This window comes from Calypte anna, chromosome 4A, assembly GCF_003957555.1.
Source record: "Calypte anna isolate BGI_N300 chromosome 4A, bCalAnn1_v1.p, whole genome shotgun sequence".
Lineage (NCBI taxonomy): Eukaryota > Metazoa > Chordata > Aves > Apodiformes > Trochilidae > Calypte > Calypte anna.
Genome location: NC_044248.1, coordinates 26,407,439 through 26,432,532, shown reverse-complemented (window position 1 = coordinate 26,432,532; position 25,094 = coordinate 26,407,439). Strand labels below are relative to the sequence as shown.

General features: G+C 34.2%; 1 protein-coding gene across 1 annotated transcript in view; it reads right to left on the bottom strand.

Annotated features, from left to right (window-relative positions):
- The window catches only part of GPM6A (glycoprotein M6A), a 107,156-nt gene that overhangs the window by 5,645 nt on the left and 76,417 nt on the right, over positions 1-25,094 (bottom strand). The window contains exons 3-6 of the mRNA XM_008502519.2: positions 16,563-16,719; positions 3,927-4,080; positions 1,859-1,935; positions 563-628 (exon numbers count right to left, since the gene is read on the bottom strand). Of these exons, the coding sequence (XP_008500741.1) occupies positions 563-628; positions 1,859-1,935; positions 3,927-4,080; positions 16,563-16,719 (454 nt within the window). The remainder of the gene's footprint in view (positions 1-562; positions 629-1,858; positions 1,936-3,926; positions 4,081-16,562; positions 16,720-25,094) is intronic.

Below are 25,094 nucleotides of genomic sequence, written 5' to 3'. Positions count from 1 at the left end.
TAAGCAGACACAACAAATAAAAACAGAAGAGAAATTCACTAGCTCGTTTCTTTTTGTCAGTGGGATATTCTCACTGGCAAAATGTCATCAAATTCAAAGTAATCTTAATATTTTTAAAAGTGCAAAAATCAATCCTGACAGAAAAACTGACACGCTCCCAGACATGCACAGAACTGACAAAGAGTCTGCTCCCAAAATAGCAGCACAGCAAGACTGTGAATACTCAGAAAGACACAGATCATAAAATGTTATTACTATGGTGATAAGACACCCAATTTGAGTTCAGACAATAGACTCAACACAGTAAGAGAATAGTAATAAAATTTTAGCCTGTACTCAAAGGTGGTGTTTTTCATTCAAAAAGCAAATCATAATATTATACTTCACGGGGAATCCAAAAGTATTTTTTAAAAATAAGGTAAGAGAGAGCATTGAATTATAGATATATATATTTTAGTAATAGCATTGAGTGACAGTATGGAAATTGAATAACATACTAAGTAATGACTAGAATGTATTAGCAGTTCAGAAGACACAGTAAAACCAGTGTTGGGTAGCTTACCATAGCAATGACTGCTGCTCCAGCTCCAGCAAGGGCCACAATGAACAAGTGGAATGTCATATTTAGCTGCAAGGAGTGACAAAGAAAGGGACTTTCATGGTGGTACAATAAACAGAAATTGAACAAAAACTCTGAACAATGTAGAGCAGAAAATTGCCTTTCTGAGGCCACCCTTCTAGATGAGTAAATATTACTATTACTTTTTCCAAACAATTGACATCACTGCATGACATTCTGCTTCTGCTTGCTTTGGTACAATATTTGTATCAGGAATAAAGCATAATTGTACTTTAAAAATTATGTTTTAATTGTAAATATTAAGAAGCTCCAATTACTTTAAAAAAAAAACAAAACAGCCCAGTAGTTCAATACTCTTTTTTTTTTTTTTTTTAAGTTACAATACTTCCTTACCAGATCTAGAAATATTTTGATGGTTTCTCTAGTGCCAGAGACAGCCTAAGAAAACTTTCCCTTCATTAGCCGTCCTATTATCTATTTACTTCCCTCCCAAATTTGCAAAAAATTTTTTCTATAATGGAAATCAAGTTACCTAAATAGCCCAAATTAACCACCTTCTCATCCCACTACTAAACAATTACATTTGGCTTTAAATAACACAGTAGACAAAGTGTTAGATGAGCAGCAAAGGTTGTATTTTCTGAGATGGCTTCAGTATAAAGGCAGACTGTGTAACTTCACTCTAAGATTTACTTAAACATGGTAAGACCTGATGAAAAATTTAGCAAATCACCCTCTAACTTGAGAGAGATCAAGATTTTTAAACTCTCTTTTTGTTGGAGGGAAATATAATTTTATTTGTCCTTTCTTCATCGCTGTTAATTCAAAAACAAAACCAAAAACCTCAGCTGCACTGCAATAGGTGGCCTTTGCCTAAGGAAAATGTACTAGAAGTGATTAAGCCAACACACTGTAAAATTTGGCCAAATCCATTTGAAATCTTTACTCTTCTGTCACAACAGTAATAAGATCTTCAAACAGTTATTCATTATAGGTAGCTATTCATTGTGCAACAAGTACATTAGCTTTCAAATACATCTCAGTAAAGATATACATGGCAATAGGGTTCTTAAAAAAAAATAAAAATTTCCCTGACTAAATCCTATACATGGCAAAAGACTAGGAAAGGGATTTGCTGACAGTGTTTTCAACTGGGATTATAATTCATCACCATAACAAGAATTAGAACATTAAAAGCAAGAAGAAAACACCTATCAGTTACTTCCTACTGTAACACATATTATCTGTTTGCCAAAAAAGATTATCACACTTATTCACCTCATTAGAGTCACACATCTTGATGAAACTCTCTGATGTGGTGCAAACCTTCTTTTCCTCTCCAATAGTTACAATACCTGGAGCAGAATAAATAGTCATAGTATTTAGTATTTCTAGTACATAGCAGGTTATTTCATATGAGCCGGAAAAGCTAAGAAATTCAAATTCTTGCCTCCTTTACAGAACTTTCTTTAGCAACAAAATATTTATTGATGACTAGGGGCTGGAACATCTCCCATATGCAGACAGGCTGAGTTAGTTGGGGTTTTCGAGCCTGGTGAAGAGAAGACTCCAGGGAGACCTTACAGTAGCCTTCTAGTACCTGAAGGGAGCTCAAAGGAAAGCTGGGCAGGGTTTGTAGTGAGAGGACAAGGGTAATGGCTTTAAACAGGAAGAGTGTAGATTTAGTTAGAGGTTACGAAGAAATTCTTCACTGTAAGGGTGGTCAGAGACCATAAGAGGTTGCCTGGAGGAGCTGTGGAAGTGTCCAATACCAGGTTGGGTGGTGCTTTGAGACACCTGCTCCAGTAGGAGGTGTCCCTGCCCATGGCAACAGGGTTGGAACGAGATCATCTTTAAGGTTTCTTGCAACTCAAACCATTCTATGATTCCATATCATAACAGTTCAATATCATCTATACAGCTATAGCAATTCAAGAGCTATATATATATATGTATATATATATGTATATATGATTCTATATAATCACAACCATCACAAAACTAAAACATCATCTATTTAGGAAAAGCCCCAGTAGGAAACGTGAGGTTAGACATTTTTCAGACATTTTAAAAAATATCTGCAGTCCAGATTTTGTTCAGCATAATAAGCAAAACATCCGAAAATTATTTGCAAGCAGTTATACACTTACCATGATGTTCTCAAATATTCTCTACCCTCATGTGGACAAATGTGCTGAATACTGTTTTCAGACACGTTGATCTGGTGCAAAGCTTCTTTCACAAGTTATATGCTACTTAAACATATATTTAATTCTAATAATGGTTTCTCTATCAGCAAGAATAACTAGAAGCTGCTAGATGGTTTTCTTCAGCTACTGTCCAGATACTAAATCAAAGACTAGTTTGAAGAAAACTGCTATAACACAGCTATCATGAAAAATAGTACTGTTCTATTACTAGCAAGTGATTTTTACACAGAATTGAGAGCAAATTGGTACCTTCACAGAATATACATTTCATATGTTAGTGTTCTATGCAAATTTTAAACAGAATTAGTAAAGAAAAAAATAGGCATGAATATTAGCAAAATAAAATATCACAGAAAGAAGAATGAATGCTTTTGATGAGATCTGTACAGATGATTGTCTTCTCAACTCACCTGTCATGCTGGTGGAGGGGGAAATCAATAAATTTTTAAAAAAAATTTTCTCCTTGTAAAAACAAGCGTGATATTCTTTTTTTTTCAGTTAAAGTGAAATGTTTGCTATGAAAGAAACATTAGTTCCCAAACAATACAGCACTTTTTAAAATCTCAAAATAGCAATTGAAAATATACTGCTCTTTTATATTAGGCCAACTTAGCAAAAGAAAGACTTAAGAAACTGATTAGAGTTTGATTACCCAAAGTTCTGTGGGCTGAGAAACCACTGGGGCCAGAACATCTAGATTCAAATCAGTCTTGTGGCAAAAAGGAATTGAATGATCATCACCATCTATGTTTGCAAGCAATGAATCACCTCTGGGCTCTGCAAAGACAGGTGATAACCTGATCTCACATCTCCAAATCAGTGTCTTACCACAAGATTAAAGGTCTCCAGAAAAATGTCTCATTAAGCATTTTATACAAGTTCCAAGAATTGAAGAGACTACACAGAAGCCCCATGTCAAATCTTTGGTACCCTGGGAGTATGGACAATGTTGATTCAATTTTGTCAGGCCTGAAAAAGCAGTGCATCTCCAAGATACTGCCTTAAGCAGTGGGTAAAAGGATAGAAGAGGTGCTTAACAATTGTTTCAGAAACACTGAAACTTCATTTTGGGTACATGGAAGCAAAATGATGTTTGTGAAATCTTGCTTTATATTTAGTGCTTTTCACTGACATACCATACTGGCGAAGGTCCAAGCAGAGATTAGCTCCATCGACTACAGTGGCATTTCGGCAAATGGTCCACAGGTTGAAGTACATGTAAACAGGCAGAGAAGTGAAAGCTGTAACACCAAGCCAGGCCAACATAAAGATGTATGTCAGCATAATAAACTGCAGGGAGAGAGGGAAGAATGAAATCAGTCTAGGTCACAACTTCACTGATACTCCGTTGCCGATAAAAAAGGAACCACAGAGAAGTAACTGGTGCCTTTCTGACAGTTTTTGTCTCTTTCTGTTCGTATTTAAAATAAGACTTTGGTTTGATCGTCAATTCAAGAACTGGTCAAAAAACCTCAGCACACTAACATTTCTGTAGCTGCTATGGCAGAAAAAAAAAAAGCATTGACTCTGAGTATTAGAATGATGAGGTATTTTTGAAAGCTGAATAAACTGGTCTACAATTTCAATCTGCATAAAACTGAACCTTAAACAATAGCTACGGGGAAAATGGAAGTTTTTTGCTAGTTCTTCTTTATTATAAGATCTTTTACATCTAGTGATAAAAGACTGATACAGTATCAGTTTTTGTTAAGGAAATCAAATAAGGTTAGAATCAAAAGGGTTGAAAAAATTGTTAGAGGGCTGGCTTGTCCACGAGGACCTAATCAGGAAAAGCAATCCAAAACAACAAAAGATTTGAATTTTAGGTGAGGTGGTTTTATTACTTCAAAGTTATGGGATGGACATTCTCAAGCAGTATTAATGGGACCTTAATTTGATTAGTATAACTTACTTCCAAAGAATATTAAATGAAAGCCATCTTAATTCTGAGGAAGTGTATTTTTCATAGCAATTTAACGTAGTTTAATTAATCCAGTTTCAAATTCATTGCAGATTACTTTTCCTAATTGTCCCTGGGCAGTTGAATCTTTCAGCAGTAGTATGAAAAGCTGGAGAATTTATGGCACTAAAATTATTACCCAAAATATTCAGAAAAGTAAAAGACAAAGTGGAAAAACAAATATAAGTATACTATTTATTTCATTGGGTATCTGCTTTCTATCACTTTATTTAGTACTGAGCACTTCAGCTTTCCCTGCCAGTTTGTAAGTTATAAACCAGTTTAACTTTTTCCTTATCATCAAACTAATTTAAACCTGATGTGTCAAATTTATGTTTATAGATTTTTGAAATGTATTTATGCAGTTAGTGGCTGTCTTCCCTTCCAGCATTTCCCAAAATTACACTTACTAGAAAACCAACTAATAATAGAGTAAGCAATAGTGAAGTTTGTAATAAATATTCACCCCTGAATGTTACAGAGAATTTTTCCTTGTCTTAGTTGCTTCATATAATGAAAAATCTATTCCATCTACTGCAGAGAAAATATTCAATACAGGTAAATGAAGGCACTCAGTTATGTTTTATCATTGCTCCTCTATTGATTGCTTTCTTTTTTTTTTCTTTTCTTTTTTCTTGTTTTTTTTTTCTTTTTTTCTTAGGGTTTTTTTTTTTTTTTTCCCTCTTTACTGTGTTAAAGCCTGGTTCAATCCCAGGCCCTCATTTTCAAATAATTACTTGGAAAATTACTTGGAAATGTAGATGCCTGTCAGGACTATGAATTCCCAACTAAAATGCTACATCTGATCTTCATTTATTATCAGGCTAAAGAGCTCTACTCAATTTATCTAAAGCGGGAGCAAGAAATAAGAAGGCTCTCTGTGTGTTCTCACACAAGAAAAAGCCTTTTAATTCTCACTATATTCTAGAAGTAAAAGGTAAATCCTTCCTCCCTTGCTTCTATGAGTTTGTCAAAATCATGTATGACTCAGGACTTATTTTTGAGCCTCCTTTTCAAATTTCTGAACTAAATAATATTTAATAAATTTAATACATCTCTCAGTGTAGTATATACATAAAAATTGAAGGGAAGACTAAGCATTCAGTAACAGTTATATTATTGAACTGTAGCAACTCTTTTTAAAGATGGGGCTCCACACAAAATTGGCAATCTTCCTACTATTCTGTGTTTGCCACAAAATGAAGGAAAAAAAATCAGCTTTACTATGAGCATTATAGTTCCTATCAAATATCTTTTTATTTTCTGAACTGTAGTAGCCTTGCTTGCTTAAAACTCAACTGAGATAAAATAAAGAATTGCTATAGTAAAGAGGAAAAAATAGATCTTACTAGTCTCTAAAAAAATCTGCCTTGGGCATGAAATAAGAACAGGACAAATCTGTTAGATGATGGCTGCTGGGAGTCACAAGAGCCACCTTTTCAGGGAGAATTGCCTGCTGGCTTATGGAAGAGATTATCTTTGTAAAACATAAATCTTTCTGGTTGAGTATCTCAAAGTGAATCAAATGCTGATTCCATTTGCCTCCTTCAGTCACTTTTTACTAAAAAGCCAGTGGCCAATGACATGCCCGAATTAATGTTATACATCCAAGACAGGGGGAGGAATTGAAACATTTCTTTATAAGAAGGAAAGTTATAAGAATAACTAAAATTAAAAATTCCATGTTAAATCACTTGGTAGCTATGAGTTATCCCTGGAAGCTTCCATTGCTGATATTAGTGAAGCAAACCCCAAAAAAGAGATCTGGGTAATACTACTATTTCTGCTGTGAGGTCAATAAGAGCAAAAGTATTAACTCTACACTATAACTTATTACTTTACAGCCATAGGAGGTGTTAGCTTATAAATTCTTATTATAATGGAACAAAATGCTGAACTTTATTATTTTAAACCACAGGTGAAGGACTAAAGTATTTTTAAAAATAATTTTATCTGCTATTACCATCTCCACTCTTTGCTCTAGAGACCTTACAAGAAATGCTTAAAGAACCTGTTGACCCCAGGAATTAAATTCAGGAATCAGTCTCCTGAGGTTCAAAGGAATCTTTCTGCTTTGGAGTAGCATTCTGCTACGTGACAAGGAAATGATTTGTGAAATAGGAGTACATCATCTTACAGAAATTATACAGCTTGTTCTTTATTATGCTGAGTATTGCCCTGCTAGGGAAAATTACATTCTATGATCAGTTCAGTTTTCATTGTAAGAAGCCAGACACACAAACCCAAAACAAGCTGGAAGTGACACTGAAACTCACCTACCAAATAAGGAAGATAAAAGTTCACTAATCAATACTCAGTTCACATTTGGAAAGAACAGATAAACAAGATAATTATTTGAACAAAATAAATCTTTCACTTTTGCAGCAGTTAATTTCTTGTACTAATACCATGGCTTGTAAAACCTTCTTACCAGATTTTATGAGCTATTTGTTAGTAACAGTTTTCCTGAATCATAAATTATCAGAGTAAGCAAACCATCATTGCTTCTAGAAAGGTTTTTAAAATAAAATTTATTTCACAGATCAATGGCAAAAAGTAGGGATTTCAGGGAATTCTCTGAGATTAAATATGTACAGCACATATGGTGGTCATAGTTGGTTGAAACCCTGTTTCTACTGAAAACATTTTCCAAATCTTATTTATTTCAGCAAGATCAAGGTTTCAGTTACTGCTTTCATTTTACAATGTGTGGATACTGGTGCCTTGAAAAGCACATTTCAAAACCACTGCACTTTTTTTAGTTTTGTAATAAATATTTCAATACCCCTGAAGAAACACTGGATGATTGCTTCGGTGTCCCTAGGGACAGAGACAGTGAAATCATATCTAAAAGGTACTGCTTGTGAGAGTCTGATCTCACTGATTTGAAATTGTCTCAAAAGAACAATTTTAAAGTGAAGAGCTCTGGCTGGGCTGGAGGACCTGGCCTGGCCAGAGCTGAGCAGGAGGTGACACCCTGAAAGAGATAAGAACTAAGAACTAAGAATTATCGGCTGGGTGGAGACTGATCCCGTTTTCTGAGGGCCTGCAGTGCTGGGATGTCCCTCCAGGCATGATTGCCCTGGCCAGGGTGGAGGAAGCCACCTTGGTGGTACTGATGCTGATGTACCTGGCTGAGGGGGCTGGGATGGAGCTGGGAGTGGCACCTGGAAAGAGATCAGAGCTGTGTGCTGGAAGCCCCCCCTCCAGGCAGCTCCCTCCTGTCTGCAATGGCTCTGATGCCAATAGACCTGGCTTCTGTGGTAGCTGCCTGACAGCTGCCTCTTTGGATCAAAAGGAACTCAGGGGTATATATGGCTGTCCAAGATGTTGCTGTTTGGTCATCTCCTGACCCACCACCATCTCGCATCGGACCCTGTCCAGGATCAGCGACATCTTGAAGAAACTCACTGGACAGATGGGCCCCTGGTGGTGACTATTTTTCTTCCACTTTCCCTTCCTTTTCTCTTTCTCTTTCTCTTTCTCTTTCTCTTTCTCTTTCTCTTTCTCTTTCTCTTTCTCTTTCTCTTTCTCTTTCTCTTTCTCTTTCTCTTTCTCTTTCTCTTTCTCTTTCTCTTTCTCTTTCTCTTTCTCTTTCTCTTTCTCTTCCTCTTCCTCTTCCTCTTCCTCTTCCTCTTCCTCTTCCTCTTCCTCTTCCTCTTCCTCTTCCTCTTCCTCTTCCTCTTCCTCTTCCTCTTCTTGCTTTTTCTCTTTCTCTTCTCTTTCTCTTCTTTCTTTTCCTCTTTCTCTTCTTTATTGTTCTCTTTCTCTCCTTTCTCTTTCTCTTTCTCTTTCTCTTTCTCCTTCTTTCTCTTTCTCTTTCTTTCTCTTTCTCACTCTCTTTATCTCTCATTCTTTCTTCTAACTTTCTTACCCTTTTCTCTCCCATTTCTCTCGCTTCTCTCTTTTCTCTTTCTCTCTCTCTCTTATATCTTCTTTTCCTCTCTCCCTCTTTTGCCTGGCTCCATCATTTTGCCTGCGTCAATTGTCAAATAAAGTCTGCTTGCACACAACCTTTGTACAGTTCGACTTTGTTTCGCAGATCCAAAACAAAACAAAAAAAAGTTAATACTCCCTTGGACTGTAACACTGTTACTACAGAGAGCTGTATTGAAATGGAAACAAAGCAAACTTGAGTAATTTTATTGTATGCAGATACAGCTGCTTACTTTAAAAACAAAACAAAAACTGAAAACAAACAAACTACCCAAAAAAAACCAAAACAAAAAACCCACCACAACTCCGTAGCAACGAATTCAGAAGTGCCTGAATAAAACTTAAGTCCTAAAACTTCATGCTGCCATATAATTGTATCTATTTTCCAAATCGTTCCAATATATTCATTTTTGTGAACCACCTTGCTGTGTTTAAAGTTCATTGAGATTCACTAAACTCTGACACACACACAAAGCTTCACTTTTTAAATTATTAATAGCAATCGCCATATATTTTCTCAAATGTTTAACTTAGTTTTGATGAAGTGGTACTGATAGTGTTTATCTCTTTCTCTAGTATACAAGAATTCAATTTAAACATACTACTTATGTTCCTACCTCAGACCTCTAGTTTATTTGTATCCAGTTTTCTATACTGCAAGGTTATGCCTACCTCCTTGCATCTACAGTCCAGACTCAAAAACCTCCTTTATTCAGTAAACTTTTATCATAGATCAGTGTAAATATTAGATATTTTGTTTCTGTTCACAGTCTGTATTCTTACACTACAATTGTTCAGTTCTTTTTACTTTTGTGAAGCTCAGAATTCATCCAAAAGTGTTTTGGAATTTTTGCACTTTTAAAGAAGAATCACTACATAAATACTTTAACCTTTTCCCAATATTTTTGGACACAGCATCTTAAATGTTTAGTTTCCCATATGCAGATACTAGAGAGAACAAGACAAGAATTTGTTGATTTGCTCCCCGCTGTAGCTAAACCAGACTCAGCTACTTTATGACATATGTTACGTTGTCTAGAAGTCGTAATACTATTCTTATTTATTTAAATCTAAATAAATCATAATGCTTTCTTAAGTCATCAATTGCAAATATTATACGGATGTGTTTAAAGTCATTGATATATGAATGCATAATATATTGCAGATCATTCTCTACCACCCCAGACAACCTCTCAGGGTATTCATACACCCTCTTCTCACATGAAAAATGAAATTAAAATATGTTTAAGAAGGACTGTTAAGTAGCTCACAAGAAAATTACCTCCTTTAACATTCTCAATGATGAGCTATCATTCCTGAACAGTAGTAAAAGATGAAGCAAAAGTATTTCAGCCTATCTCATTGTACATAGAAAGCTGCTGGAAGGAGAAACATTGATGTTCTGATATTACCACTAAATGCACTGTAAATGACAGAAAACACACACTTACAGAGTTGTCTGCTTTGCTTAAAATATCACTCTCATTGCTAACAGTCACTTGTTGGACTTTTATTACTGCATCTACAAAACATGTTCATCTTATCTCTCTCTCTGACATATGATATTCTTAGGCACAGCTCCAAAAGTCTTGTTGAAACATAGATACATTTCATGCTATGCTATTACTGTCATGTGGTTGATCCTTCTTGGCTTGCATTCAAGTCAACAGCTTCAGGAGGAAAAAAAAAAAAAAAAGAAAAAAAAACCAGTCATGGTCCAAATTTCTTTTCACAGCAGGACAGACTACTCAGGTTTGCCTAATTGCAATTAATCCATACATTAAATATTAGCTAATGTGACATTCCTGAAATTGTTAAGATCTATTATCAGAAAATTTTGTAATCACTGAAATTTTAAATTCTGAGCCATCCATTTTATGAAACCAGTTTTTTGTGTGTTTTTTTTTAAATGTTCTCCTTCTATAAACATTTAGATGTATGAGAAACTGCTTTTTTTTTTTTTTTTTAAAGTGCTTAAATGAAGCACTTAAATAGTGCTCATTCATGGATTCTCCAGACTGTGTTCATGTCACATAATTATTCATTTCAAAAACACAAAGTATCAAAACAAATCAGTTCCATCATGTCCCACTCCCTGCCAATGTCAGGTCCTAGTGGCAAATTTTCCATCTATTTTGCTTTCACATTGCTGATAACATATGTATTAAAAATCTGATTCATACTTTAATAGTTTTCAATGATGAAAATTTCAATGAAGCAAATTTCAATTTGCTCTTACCAGGTCTTGAGAAGCCTGTGAGATAATCAAGGGAGAGGCACCTTCCTTTCTCATTTGTTGTCTTGCCAAGCAGAGAAAGTCAGGAAATTCTAAAATTATGTTAAAACTTTTCAGTTGAAAGAAGTGTTCATACTCTGGTTTGCTACATCTAACCTGGCTAACTTGAATGCTAAGCATCATGAACAAATAAAAGGATACAAGCACTGAAGGGATATGTTTACACGTTTCATTCCTTCAAGCAAGCAGTACTAAAAATATTTACAGTATAACTATCAATTTATAAGACAGCAATGGGAAGATGTAGTTGATATGAAGAACACAAAGCTGTGGTTTCTGGGGAATCTGGGGATAATAACTCTAAGTGTGAGAAATCAAACTGGCTAGAAACAACTGGAAATGGAAAAAGGACACATTTTTGACCACAAAATTGTGAATTTATGATGAAGTCACTGACATTCACAGATTTAAATAGCTGTTATAAGAGTAAAACATCTAAATGCAGTGAAAAGGATAAGGTAGCCAGGTGAGAACAAGGTTCAGGGAAAACTATGGTCATCTGATGAATCATTCCAGGTAAAACTGAGAAGGATTATGTGAATGTGAGGGAAATAAAGCTATCATCTTGAATAATTTATGATGATTCAGAACTGAAAGGTAAAGCCCATGGAGAAAGCTGTTGTCAAGACATATTACAATGTGTGGCATAATTCCCTGTTAAAGGAGACAATGAACACTGCAGTCAACAAAAGGGCTGGGTGTAAGTCTCATGATAAGTTCTGTGAGAAGAGGAATAATCATATGAAAGAATGATTTGATGTGTAATATCTCTAAGTAAGAAAATCTGGAAGTATAAAATAAAGAAAAATAAACTAATGTGTCCAGATTATGGAAATAATACAGACCAAAATACAGTCAACATCTAGAAATATATAACAAAATAAGTTCTGAGCTCACTGCAAAAGATTTCTGAAAGTCTAGCAGTGGGGTGGGAAAAGTAATAATGTTCATTCTTATTTCTTTATAAGAAACCATATGTATTTTATCACTGTAGTTGGGAGAGTAATGGAATAAACACAGGTGATTCTCTTAACCATTCAGCTGAGTTTGTAAGTATAACAAGGGTTAGTCCTTCTTGTTTCAAGAACAAGCAAAGAAAACTACAAGGAACCTAGATCTTTAAAAAAATTCCAGTGCTGGTCTACTCTCCAGAGATAAGATGCCTTCCAGAAACCTATAAAATTGTTAATATGTTTCATTTTATTCACTAACTCCAGCACTGTTTACATAACAAATGTTAATTCATCTAAATTCCAACTGAAGGGGCCAAGCCGGATATATCATAGTAAATTTAGATGATAGTTTACTGAAGTGCTTGATATAAAAGACCTAACTTAAAACATTTGAGGGTAATTTTGCAGAAAAGTGGATAATTATTTGTGGAAAAATTCAGCTAAGATGGTCTTTCTAACCCTCCCTGTCCTTTAACTACTGAAGAGCATAGGCTCTTCTCTTGGCAATCTTAGTGACATTCTTAGGTGGGATAAATCCATGTCCATATGAATCTCCCCTTTCTGATTTCCCATGTCAGCATCCAGAACTATGCAATGCATTCACTACTTAACAAGTACAGGGGGGAGTTTTGTTAGATGTTTTTCTCATTTAAGGTTGGATTAAAGGATTCTAGACCTGTTAGTACTTCTGCTGTCTTGGAGGGAAGTTTCTTCTCATAAATGAAGTAGCAGTGGCATGAAACAATGCATTCCTCAGACAGAGTATTCAGTCAGAAGCAAGACCTCTCTGTCTGTCAGCTCAGCATTTTGTCACCAGAATATCCAGATATGGCATCTGATTTTCAGACACGAGAGCTTTATTTCTAGCATTCAGAACTGATGCATCTGTTCTCAGTGGAAAAGCCAGCTGAGCCTGCCCTGAACTCTGTTCCTCCTGTTACAGAGAATCAAATGTCAAGATGGTACAGTTTCATTGACTCTAGAACAACTGGTCTGGTTAGGGTAAGGTGAAGTGATGTTTTTTTCAAAAAAAACAGATGTTTTTTTCAAAACATTCATAAAACTTCCATGATTTTTCTTGCAATATAGATCTATAAATATGTATGATTTTTTGCTTAAACACTTAGAAAGCATGGCTCAAATATTATGAAGGTAGCCAAAATAATTTTCAAAGGCAAATAAATCCCTTTCACTCATTGGAATAAAATGTTCTTTATGACAGAAGACAAGTTAGTCAGTACAACTTAGATTATAAACCATATCTCTCTATGTGGGCCTTAACGTGTCTTTGAAAAAGTAAAATACAAAGAAATAGAAATGCAACTATCAGGCTGAAATTTTTATCCAAGGTTTTCTGAAAAAATAAAAAGAACTGCTTATCCATTTCATAGCCTAAAATATGTGTAAGAGTAAGAGTTTTCAAAGAAAAGAATCCTCACTCGTATTTCTTCATTTTCTATATTGATTCTGTAAGCAGACATTCCAAAATGAGGTGTAAATGGGGTTTTCAATGATCAAACTAGCTGAATATAAATAGGAAGGGTATTAAATCCCAGATATATAAAGTGTAACAGTTGGCTTCAAGCATGTCTCCCATTCTTCAGTGATCAGGCTGCAGCACAATTATATATAACTGTTTATTTAATTCTATAAAAGCACATTCAGGCATTGAAAAATGAAGACTTACAACACAGCCATCCCTCCTGACTGCCATTGTTAGACTGGTTTTGTTTTACTTTTCACAGTAAATTAATTCTGAAAAGGCTGCCAATGAGACTCTCCACTGCCACTGTCAGGGGCCTTCTCTCAGACCTGAGAGGGTATAAACTCCACAGAAGCACTGGCATAATTTGGATGCTAAGCCTCTGAATGCTCATGTGAGCTGATAAATCAACTATACAGTCACTGGAATGGTTGAGCTATCACTTTTCCTATTACTTCAGGCAAAAAAAATCCTTTTGCCCATGAAGAGCTAGCTAGAAAGGAGGTAGTCACAGTGAAGGAGGGAGGTCAGCAAGGGGATATGAAAAGTTTCTGTAGATGTCAGCTTTCAGTGTACTTAAAAGTCTGCTTTTCAAAGAACATTTGGACAAGAAAGGAAAAAAGATGTCCATGGATTTCCAGTGAGAAATTTACCCTGTCCATGCAAAGTTAAATCAAGGGTTTTCTTTAAAATTTTTCTCCATTACTTTCCCCTTCTATTAGGTTTAATCACAGTCATAATTATGCTCATTTTTGGACTTTAACATATTTAGAAAGACACCAGAAAACTTTATGTGAAACGATAGTCTTAGCTTGTTTTTAGAGGGTGTTTTTGATGTGGAGGCATTATTATAATTTAAATGTTTCAAAATATCCTGTGTACATATTTCTGTTAGTATTCAGGTATTGCTAAAAGAAAACATTTAGTCTACGTTTTACTATTTAAAAAATTACTATCTCAACATTTTATACAAGGAAGCTTTCTCAAATCTTGTATTGTCTGCCAATCCTCTATAATAGCATTATCTGACAATTATTTTGGCAACTGTATATAACAAAGTTTATTACAGCATGTTTGCATAGCAATAGAGATATCTGGGCTTGACACACAAGGGTAATGATTAGATCTGATACCTTTCCAACATCTTTTTGTTGTTCTTTGGTCAGATCATTGCATGATTTAAGGAATTGAACAAGTTATAAACGTGCCACAGATGGACTGAAATTTTTTCCAATTTCAAATGTTTTTTAAATGTAAACTGGTTTTTGTCCCTTCAGAATTTTAAATATGACATAATCAAAATAAATCTAATCAAACTGGAGATCAATTCTTATTTGAAAAAAATGATGTCTATACTGACTTACTCTCAAATCCCTAGAGCACAGAAGCAAAAGCCAGAATAAAGACTCAAAATGGCTCCGGAGCTGTGTATAGTAGTCTTACTGATATATCATTAGAGCAAGACAAGCAAACAAATTCAATATCTTTTTTCCAGCAAAAAGAAAAAAAAAACAAACAACTTCTGCTAAATTCAAGAATAATAACAGTATATGTAACTCAAAATAATTTATGCCCTATTTTAATTGTGATCATAAACTGTACACAGCCTTAACCTTATCCGCAGAAGCTCTATCAACCCAGGGGTTTTTAAAGCAAACCACAAACATTATAAAATATTGATAAGGAGAATAAAATGCTGAAGGAATTAATTTAATGAGTCATTAATAATAATGTTATTAATGATAAAATGAATGCTTAACTGTTCATTTCTTCTAGACAGGTACTATGGAGTTGTGTTTTATACTGCAAAGCCATCAAAACTGTGAGGAGATGCAACATTGCTTTGATGTAATACTGAGGACAGGCATTTATGAGACCTGTGAAGGAAAAATGATGTTCTGAAAAACCTGCTACTCTCTACAGATTCTGAACTAGCTTAGCAGGGTCTCAGTGAATGCAGATTGGAGATTTCTTTCCAGAAGATGAAAGAAGTTGTGGTTTAAGCAATCATTGTTCTTTATTTAAATTTTTACCAATCTTTATTCATATATTTGTTTAAAGGCTTTAAAACATTTTTTAGCCAGTGCTAACATCATACAATGGCATCATACAGGAACAAAAGTAAATAAAATGATAAAGCACCGTAACTATGGATCATGTTACAATTATTTAGGGATAGCATGCAGGCCATATTCCCCAATTCCCAATATATGTGAATTACCTGTCTTCAGTTTAATCTTAACTGTGAGGAGAGTGAAAGCAGTAGTTTTGTTAGTTTTTAGTGTGACTGGAAGTTATTCACTATAGCCTACATTTGATCCTAGTCTGGATTCTAGTTTAATAAATATTGTCATTTTTAGAAGGGAAACTGCCCTCTCGCTACTATTTTATGTATCAGTTATAGCACGTATAGTATAACACTAAGTGTACCTGAACAGCCAGATCTACCAGGCTGTATTTAACCATTATTTTTAAAATCAGGAAATATGCAGAAATATCCAACTCTGAGAGCTATGAAGTGTCCAGGCCTCTTACCTACGTTGCAGAAGAGGTAGACACCAGAAGAGTTAGATACTTACCTGATATTGAAGAGTAATCATAAATTAATCCCAGTTCAAATAGTCAGTAATTTTAATATGAGAAACCTCATTTTAATTCTGATTACAAATCAAATTTTTTTATAATCTATATTTTTCAGTCACAAGTGAATGACCTCTCCAGACCAGAGAAAATGTAGGAGAAAATAATGGGCATTTTGCATTAAAAAAAAAAAACAACAAATCTGATGACAGGCTCCAGCTTGTTCCAAAGAGCAGGTAAGATTTCTAAAATAACAATGTAAATATTAATAAGAAAAGCATTTCTTTCCCAGTACAGCTGAAAGCATTACACACTTTTGGTGCCATGCCAAAGAGCTTGTATTGCTGAGAGAAAAAGCTTACCCATTCAGCCAGTGGAATTACTTGTTCCTATGACTGATAAAAATAGAGAACATTTCTAACATTCCATTCTCCTTCACTATGAATTTTAACCAATAAACTGAAGTATTGGAAAACAGCAAAAGAAAAAAAAAATCACAAGACACTACAGATATAAAAAACCACTGCAATTGTCACAAGTACAAAAGCTTTCTTTGCCACTTACCCAGGCACTGACACATCTGCCGCAAGTGGTGATTTTGAAATCCCCATAGAGATCCTTGATGGCACCAGTTGTAAAGAATCCCTCCACCATCAGCAAAATGCCATATACAAAGAATGCAGCTGCTACACCATATATCACATACTTGAAGATGTCAATCCTGTATAGAAACAGCAAAAATTATTTCTCTACATAAATATTTAAAGCTGACTCTGACATTTCAGCGTGAGACAGTCAGACCCACTAAGCCTCCAAGTTTCTACATGGGAGTCAGCCTAAGTGCTGATGTGCTATAATGGCAGCTGAAGCTGAGAACAGGAGTAAACTTTGAAATAAAAGAGTATTGGTATAAGAAGTACTCAGCCATTTAACTTAATAAAATGTAAACATGGATCTGTGTAGACAGCATTTCTCAGAATAACTTAAAAATAGTTTAATTTTATCTTTCCTTTAAAACTTTTTGTTCAAAAAAACCTTCCCATGAAGCTGCACTGACAGCCAGTGCTTTCTTCTCATTATTTTTGCAATGGACAAAGTGTCTGACATGGAATACTAAATTCATCCAGTGAGATCCCTAACTTCAAACCAGAAACATGTTATTATTTAAGTAATAAGGTCAGATCATCTGCCTTTCTTCTATAAGGGGGCTTTAAAATCATCATTTCACAGACCCAAAGCTTAAGAAATGGAAGGATGGATTACAGTCTAACATGTAGAGCCTTCAGAGGCTCAATTTATTACAAAGATTACCTGGCTGTTATGTGGTTGTCCTGCCCAGCACTGTCTAGACAATCAAAACTAGCTCAGGGAGACTCTGCCCCCAAAATAAAAGAAAAGCCAGAGACCTATGAATATCTGCCAGGTGAATTTTGACTATCACTAAACAGCTACTCAAACTGGATATTAATCAAGATATGGAGATTAATATCTTTATTGCTATGACAATAAATTTGATTATAACATTTCTTTAGGATCACACTTTTCATCATCACCCAAAAGACAACTCTCAATACGTTTTACAAGGCCATACAATAATAAAGCGCAAACCCCAATTAAAATATCTTTGAGTTTGGATGATTTTCAAGAGACTCAATGTCAGACTCACACTTACAATTGGTATTTCATTTATTTAACTACATCTTCATCTTCACTGAATGTATCTTAAGCTTGGATTAGTACCATAAAAATGCAACTAAAGTCATTGTCTGACTGGGGATGTGAGAAGTATTATAAATGGCTTTGGGAACTACTGTAGAATTCAGACAACTGAGGGGGATTTTGGGAACAAATGGAGTGTATTTTCCCGTAATATTCCAATAACAAACCCCTCCAAGATTTTTTCAATATCACTTATTCTTTCATATTCAAATGAAAACTTGGGTAAGCTGATAACAATGTGGAATAGATACAGGAAATATACAAAATGTAGAAGCAAATTTAATGCTATAGACAGTATAAAATGATGCAAAGATTAAATTTATTTTAACAAATATGATCAGAGATCATATTATAGAAATACTATTTCCCTAATTTAAATGAATGACTCCCGATTAATTTCCATACTTTTATAGTAATTCAGCCAGTGTAATATTGTTTTAATGGGAAAATGATGTTTTAAGCCTGTCTTATTATTAGTGAAAATAAACTTACAATAAGCAAGCAGATAGCAACTTTGTCACTATTCCATAGGTCTCTTCTAATTCCTATTCCAATTTATAAACCTTATATTATGGCCTCCACCAGTAGCTGAAGTGTGGGATATCTGCCAGGAGCAGCTCCTCACAGACCTCAGTGTCCTCAGTACTGTAGAAATTACAAGCTATTGTGGTCCTAAAGATCAAGGCTTTTGGGAAGTCCTGAGACTATTTCAGCCCTTGCAACAAACCATCTGTGCTAAACCTCCCACTGAGTTGTTTCTATCCAAAAGCACACTAAAAGATCTCTGCTTTCTCTTCAGCCTTACGTGTAAGTAAAGAAGTAACTTTCACTTAAGCTTTCTAAAAGGAAAAAATACATATAGCTATGCATGAGACAAATATTGAAATAAATCTCCTTCCTTATATGTTCATTACGGAGAGAAGTAATAAAATCTCTACCAATCAGACTGAGATGAAATAGCCAGACTTACTCCATGAAGAATCTTGTATAATGTGAAGAACGAAAATATCCAAAAAAATGGTGAAACAATCATTCAACTACCTCTTTAAAACTCAGATAGAACTGTACTGCAATATAACCACATTTAGTCCTGTATTAAAAAGAAAACATATTACAACAGTAATATTTTCTGTATATATAGTTTTGAAGATAGTGTTAGTATTAAATTATTCTGCAGCATCCAATAAATTTTATATAAACTTTGATTTTTCCAATTAATTTATAGTAGATAATAAAATATAGTCTTTGTGTACTGGAGATTGCCTTTCTCTAAAATAAAATTTTATTCTCTGTGGATAAACTCAAGGAGATTAATTGCCATCTGTGTTTCAGCAGTCTCAAATATTGCCGACAGAGCACAGGAGCAGCCAGGGAGTTAGAAGGGAATAGGAAAAGAGGTGATGAACACAAGCCAGAGGGTGAGGTGGGTAAGGACAAAGAAAAAGTACAGGCAAGGCTTGCACTTGTGTAGGCTGGATGGAAGGACAGAGGTGGGTAGGGAGCAAAGGAAGAAGAGGCAAAATTATGAAGATAAATTTTGTGCTACTTACAGGACTGAAAAGATAAATATTATGTTAAGACAAAAGCTACACTAAAGGAGAAGAACAAAAGGAAATCTTGCTCACCTATTCACTAAATACAGGAGTCCTACAGACATCACATAGTGATATAATTAGAGTCATGGAACATTTATATTAAAAGTCAGTCAATGAGGATTTTGAAGATAAACCCAAATTAATGGTGATCATCCAGTCTTCATATATTAAACTAGGTTACTGAATAGACTAAATTGAATGTTTATCTAAATGTAAATTAATTATGGAAACCATCTTGAAATTAATGAAAGCCTTTTTTTTTTCAATAGAGTAATCTGAAACCTATTTTGCAAGCAAGAAGATTAATTTTTAAATGACCATGTCTATATGTTGTAGGCTTTTTTGAAAAGTATCATATCAAAATTATGTTATATTGCTTCGGACCAATCTACGTACTAGTTATGGATATTCTCCTTTAATTTGGATAGTATAGGAACACATTACAAACAAAAAACTCCACATTAGTTTGCAAAGTATGTGTACACTTCAGCCTGAAAAAGAGATAAAAGCCTATTATTAGAGGTTATGGTTGGTTGAGCCCACCAGAGTACTATATATTACTGTGAAAATAGCTTTCCAGCATTTATAATTCTGCATCACATTTCTCTTCCTGAATTTAATAGAGATAACATGCAGATACTAAAGGTGCTGAATAGCATGTAAATGCCAGCAAAGTGTACCAATACTCCATGAATGAACATAAATTCAGACAATTATAATTATTCCTAAGATATGAAAACAGAGTAAAGAAGATAAAATTATAAAGCTATCAAAGTACTAAAAAGTTACCTAGATCACCAAAGTGCAATTTCTAATTAAATTTTTTTGTAGCTGGCATAGAAAAATGAGAAAGATGAGAAAGGCATGTAGTAACTACCATTGGGGTAGGTCAGTTTTGTTGGGTTTTGGGATTAGATTTTTTTTTAAAAAAATATCCTTTCAATTGCAAGGAACTTTGAATCATTGATGTTCACATAGAGAACTCACAGTAATTTCTGTTAGTCTATAAAACAGTAGTGCTGGCCTTTATGCTGAGCCTCTTACCCTCTGAGTATGTGATCCTAAGAGGCTGTTAAGAGACTGAGAGAGCAGCCTGCTCCTTCAAGCTATCTCAAGCTACAAGGAACAATTTTGCAAGTGTGTTTAAAACAGTCAAGATATGAGACAATGTTTGCAAGCTGGAAGGTTTAGAAGGTTTGTTTAGGGTATGCAGAAGCCCCTATGGATTTTTTAAAAATAGGTGCTCTCCTGCAAAGCAGCTGGGAACAATTGGTTGGTATAAATTGGTTAAATTATTCAATTAAAGAGTTTGAACAAAGAAGATAGGTGGAACTGTGAAGCACAGAGGGTGTTAGCAAAGGGAGGAGACAAGCAAAGGCAGATTACAGAAGGAAAACACACAGCCAGCAGGGAAAGAGGATTTATTAATGATCCAGTATTACCTACAAAGTAAGATAAAAAAACTAGGTAACAACTTAAAAAGCTGAAAGAGATTGAAAAAGCCTTGCTATAGAAAAGAGAAAATGAAACTATGAAGAAAATGTTACTTCATGAGGAATTTTTCTGAAATTAGGTTAACACAGAGTCTAAATTTCTAAATTTCATGGGGAATGAAAACAAAATTTTAGTTCAGAATGCTCCATTGAAGTTTGTAAGGAACTGATAAAAGAAGAAAGGATTGACAGTAGGCGAAGGATGAGACCAATGAAGACACAGAAGTATTTTTAATGAAGTAGAAATAAACATAATAAATAGAAAACAGAATCTTCTGGTTCTGTATTTCTGGAAGAAAATTCGTATGTCATCACAGAAATAATTTGCTCAAAACTAAAGACAGACTGTTTGGATTATATAAATAAATGGTCATCATACTATATTATGCAAATTACACTCACATTCTGCAAGGGACAGATTTTATTCTTCTATGCTGACCCGCAGCTAATTTGACATAAAACCCCATTGATTTTAACAGTACATTGACATTTGAACATGAGAACAGTACAAACATTTTAGCATTGATTGATTAATTTGTGGTGTACAACTCACTAGAGTTATGCAGAATACAACCCTAAAACATCATCCTCTAAAAGTCTGATGGTTGCTTCCTTGGCAGGAGTGGAACAGTTAAGGCAAGATTTCACCTGAAAAGGCAGTGAATTTGCAAGCTAACAGAAGAGCAATAGTAGTGGAAACCACATTTCTGATCTATGAATCTTGTAACTATTTTCAAACAGAAAAGGAACCAGCATAACTGCTTAAATGATTATGAATCCAAACCACAACATTCTGACCATGACATATGGATGAGGCTGCTTCTCAAAAGTTGTTTCTGTTTGCTCACCTGTATCAGTGCTTTTAAAAAAGTTAATTACAGAGAAATCTGGGTCGCTCTTTGCCTGAACAAGGTCAAAAAAGATTGGAATTAGAGCACAGTAATGTGCAGATTTATAGCAGAATTACATTCTGGGGTTTTACTGAAGTCCCAATCTATTTGCCATAGCAATAAAGTGTAAAAAGATGTGGTAAAGGCATATCACAGAATATGTGAGTATTTCATTATTGCAAATGCAAGCTTGAAGTCACACACAATAAATACTGATACCATAGGACTGACAAATTGATACTAAAACTCCATTAATTTAAAATTACACATCAAACTAGGATTTCTACCATTTTTAGGCAAAGTAATCTTAATTTAAAACTATTTGCTGTCACAGAAAAATACCTTTTACATTTATCAGTATGTTCATATTTAGGGATTTAAAGGATAGTTGCCAAGCACTGTGTTTGCAAAAAATTTTGTAAGAAAATAATTTTTTCTATGTTTATTACTTTTTCAGATATGTAACTATTTTTTCAGATAAGTAACATTTTCCAGATACTTTTAGAGTAAGAATTTGACCTATGCAAGAATAAAACCTATTATCTAAGAATCAAGCACACTTTCAAGAAAGCTTATTTTTTAAATATTTTTTATATATAAACCTTTCATTTTATTAGAACCTGGTTCATATCATTACTGATATGAAGCTATAAATCTTAGATCACACTGCCTAGACAATATATTACTTTTATTTATAGAAAATAAAATAAAATAAAATTACTGTTTAAACTACTATTTGGAGACTCTTACATAATGAGGACTATGAAAACACTCCTTACCAAAAGGCAGCATACACTTCTGAAAAGGCAGCGTACTGATGAAACAAATGACTGGACTTCAACCACAGGCAGTTGGCCTACTACTTTGGTTTATATATACTTATGCTAAGCTTTTGAACCAACAAGTATAAGGAAGATCATTACCATTAATAAAGTATTAAACTTAGTATTATTGTATACTTAAGTACGTGACTAAAACAGAACAATCACATGGTCTAATGAAAATATTTATAAATATTGTATTTCATATCAGCTAGACTTTACTAGAATTCTCATTGTAATAGCTCTCACAGAATTAAATTAATATTAGTGTATAATATCAATGATGACCACAATATTTTTAGTGGTGCAAACCTAACTTTTAACAGCTGCAAAGCCAAAAAAAGAATGGGAAATCAGAATAGCATCTATCTGTCTGTCTGTCTGTCTGTCTATCTATCTATCTATTTATCTCTAAAACCACCATTTTAGAGGGGGGATTTAAAAGCTTTTATGGGTGCTCTTGGCTTTTTCCTCACAAGAAAACAGTTGTACATACATATTACTAAATAATACCTTTGTAATAAACTATGACTACACAGTGACTAAGAGACAAGTTTATCAATAAACATCAAACTTGGATACAACAACATCTGAAACAGAGGCTGACATTTTGAAAGACAGGACATTTTTATCTCTAAGAAGGTGGCTCTAGTGGAATGTCTGTGACACTTCCAACAAAGAAGATAGTGACAGATTTACAGATTGTAACTTCATTTAGTTTACTATTTGGCTTCACACCTTTAAAGGGAAGTGAATTTACAGAGATCTGAATTAGCTCTGACTATAGTAGAAAAATGTTGCTAAGGTTTCTATCAGAAAGGTTTCGGCATTTTCTACTCTAAAAGCATAATTCCCTTGTTTCATGGCCTACATATGACAAACATGTGACAGATGGCACTAACTGGCCCTGCATGCTAATGAGAAAGAACTGTAAGAAGATGCTGCTTGATAACACAGCAAACATAACTTGCAATGAAGATTTCCTAAAAAATCATTTTCTGGAATTTTTTCCAAACACCAGAAAACTGTATAAAAAAACCACTTATACAATGCACATTTTTTTAGAGGTATCAAACTGACCTATGCAACAATAAAATCTACAATATACATACATATATTTCTTCTGACTTTGAAGTAAAAATCAGTGCTTAAGTAAGCAAATCTAGTTGTAGCTAGCACTTTGCAGATATATAAAAATTCATCTTATTAGGTTACTAAAGTATCTGAAAACCACATTTGCCTCAAGCAGGTTATTGATTCAGTGAAGCTTACAGAACTGTTGAACTGACAAAGTGGGCAACAGAAACAATTCACAGTTAAAATATCATAAAGACAGTTTTCAGGATAATTTAAACCAACAAATTTCTTTTCTTAGGATCTTTTTGAGCCACAAGGAGCTAAAATAGCCATGCTACATCTGTTAAAGGAATCCACATCCCAAACAACTGCTTATGAGTTCTGTATATTAAATTCCCTAACAGGCATTTCTTCACTTTGGAAAAAAAAAAAAGGAAAAGAGAAAAAAAAGAAAAAAAGATCTACCATTAGAGAAGTGGTAATGGTGACAGTGAAGAAGTCTGGACTCTGTGGAATGAAGTTTCAAAATAAAATGAATGTCTAAAGAGAAAAGTTTTTCTTATTATGCTTGTGATTTTTAAGATATGCTCTTTCCTTAAGAAATACCTGTACAGTATCTTTTTTTGAAAAGTGGAACATATTTGATTTATTTGAGTTTTCAGAAATTTAGAGTATCTCTTTTACCTGCATCACCCTGAAGAAATTCAAGCCAGGCTGTAATTCTGTACTTTGAGATAAAATCCTTTCAAAAAAATCATTGTTATTTCTTTTAAATGGCAGTAAGGAGCTACATCAACAAAGACAAAAGAGACAGGGTGGCCTGTGAGTTGTGTTACAGGAATTCAGAACAAACATAGTTGTGGCCACAGATAAAAAAAGCTCTTATTTCTTACCACCCACATAAGTAGCTCTCAGATAGGGATTGATCTTTAATCTGAAGAACATTTGAAATCCACTGCGCTAATAAAATATAGACAGAAACCTTCAGCATGGTTAAACAGTCTGAGACATTTTGCATCACTGGAAGCATTAAGTAACAATGTCTTGATTAACCTCAAAACAAAATACAATTTAGTAGTCATACTGCTCTATTATTTAATTAAAAAAAATTCTATTTCTAATCAAAACAATGAATAACAAAATGCATAACATTAAGTGTGTAGGCACTGCATTGTTTGTTTCTACTCAATTTTTTCTTTCTGCTTTTTGGACTTTCAAAGCAATATAATTACCAAAGGGCTTTTATAGCTCTAACTGCTAACCAACAGTTGTGACAAAATATCGAATATTTCCTCTCCCTACATAATAACTTCAAAAGGGGAGTCATATCTACTTAGGCAGTTAGAAAATTAAAGTATGCTAATTTATTTGAGAAACACATTTTATCTGGATAAAAGCAAGAGCTTATCTGCTTTTACTCAAAATATTTACTCCATTCCCTGTCACATATAACATTAGAAACATCTTTTACAACTCAATATACTGAAATTTTTTTTCCAGT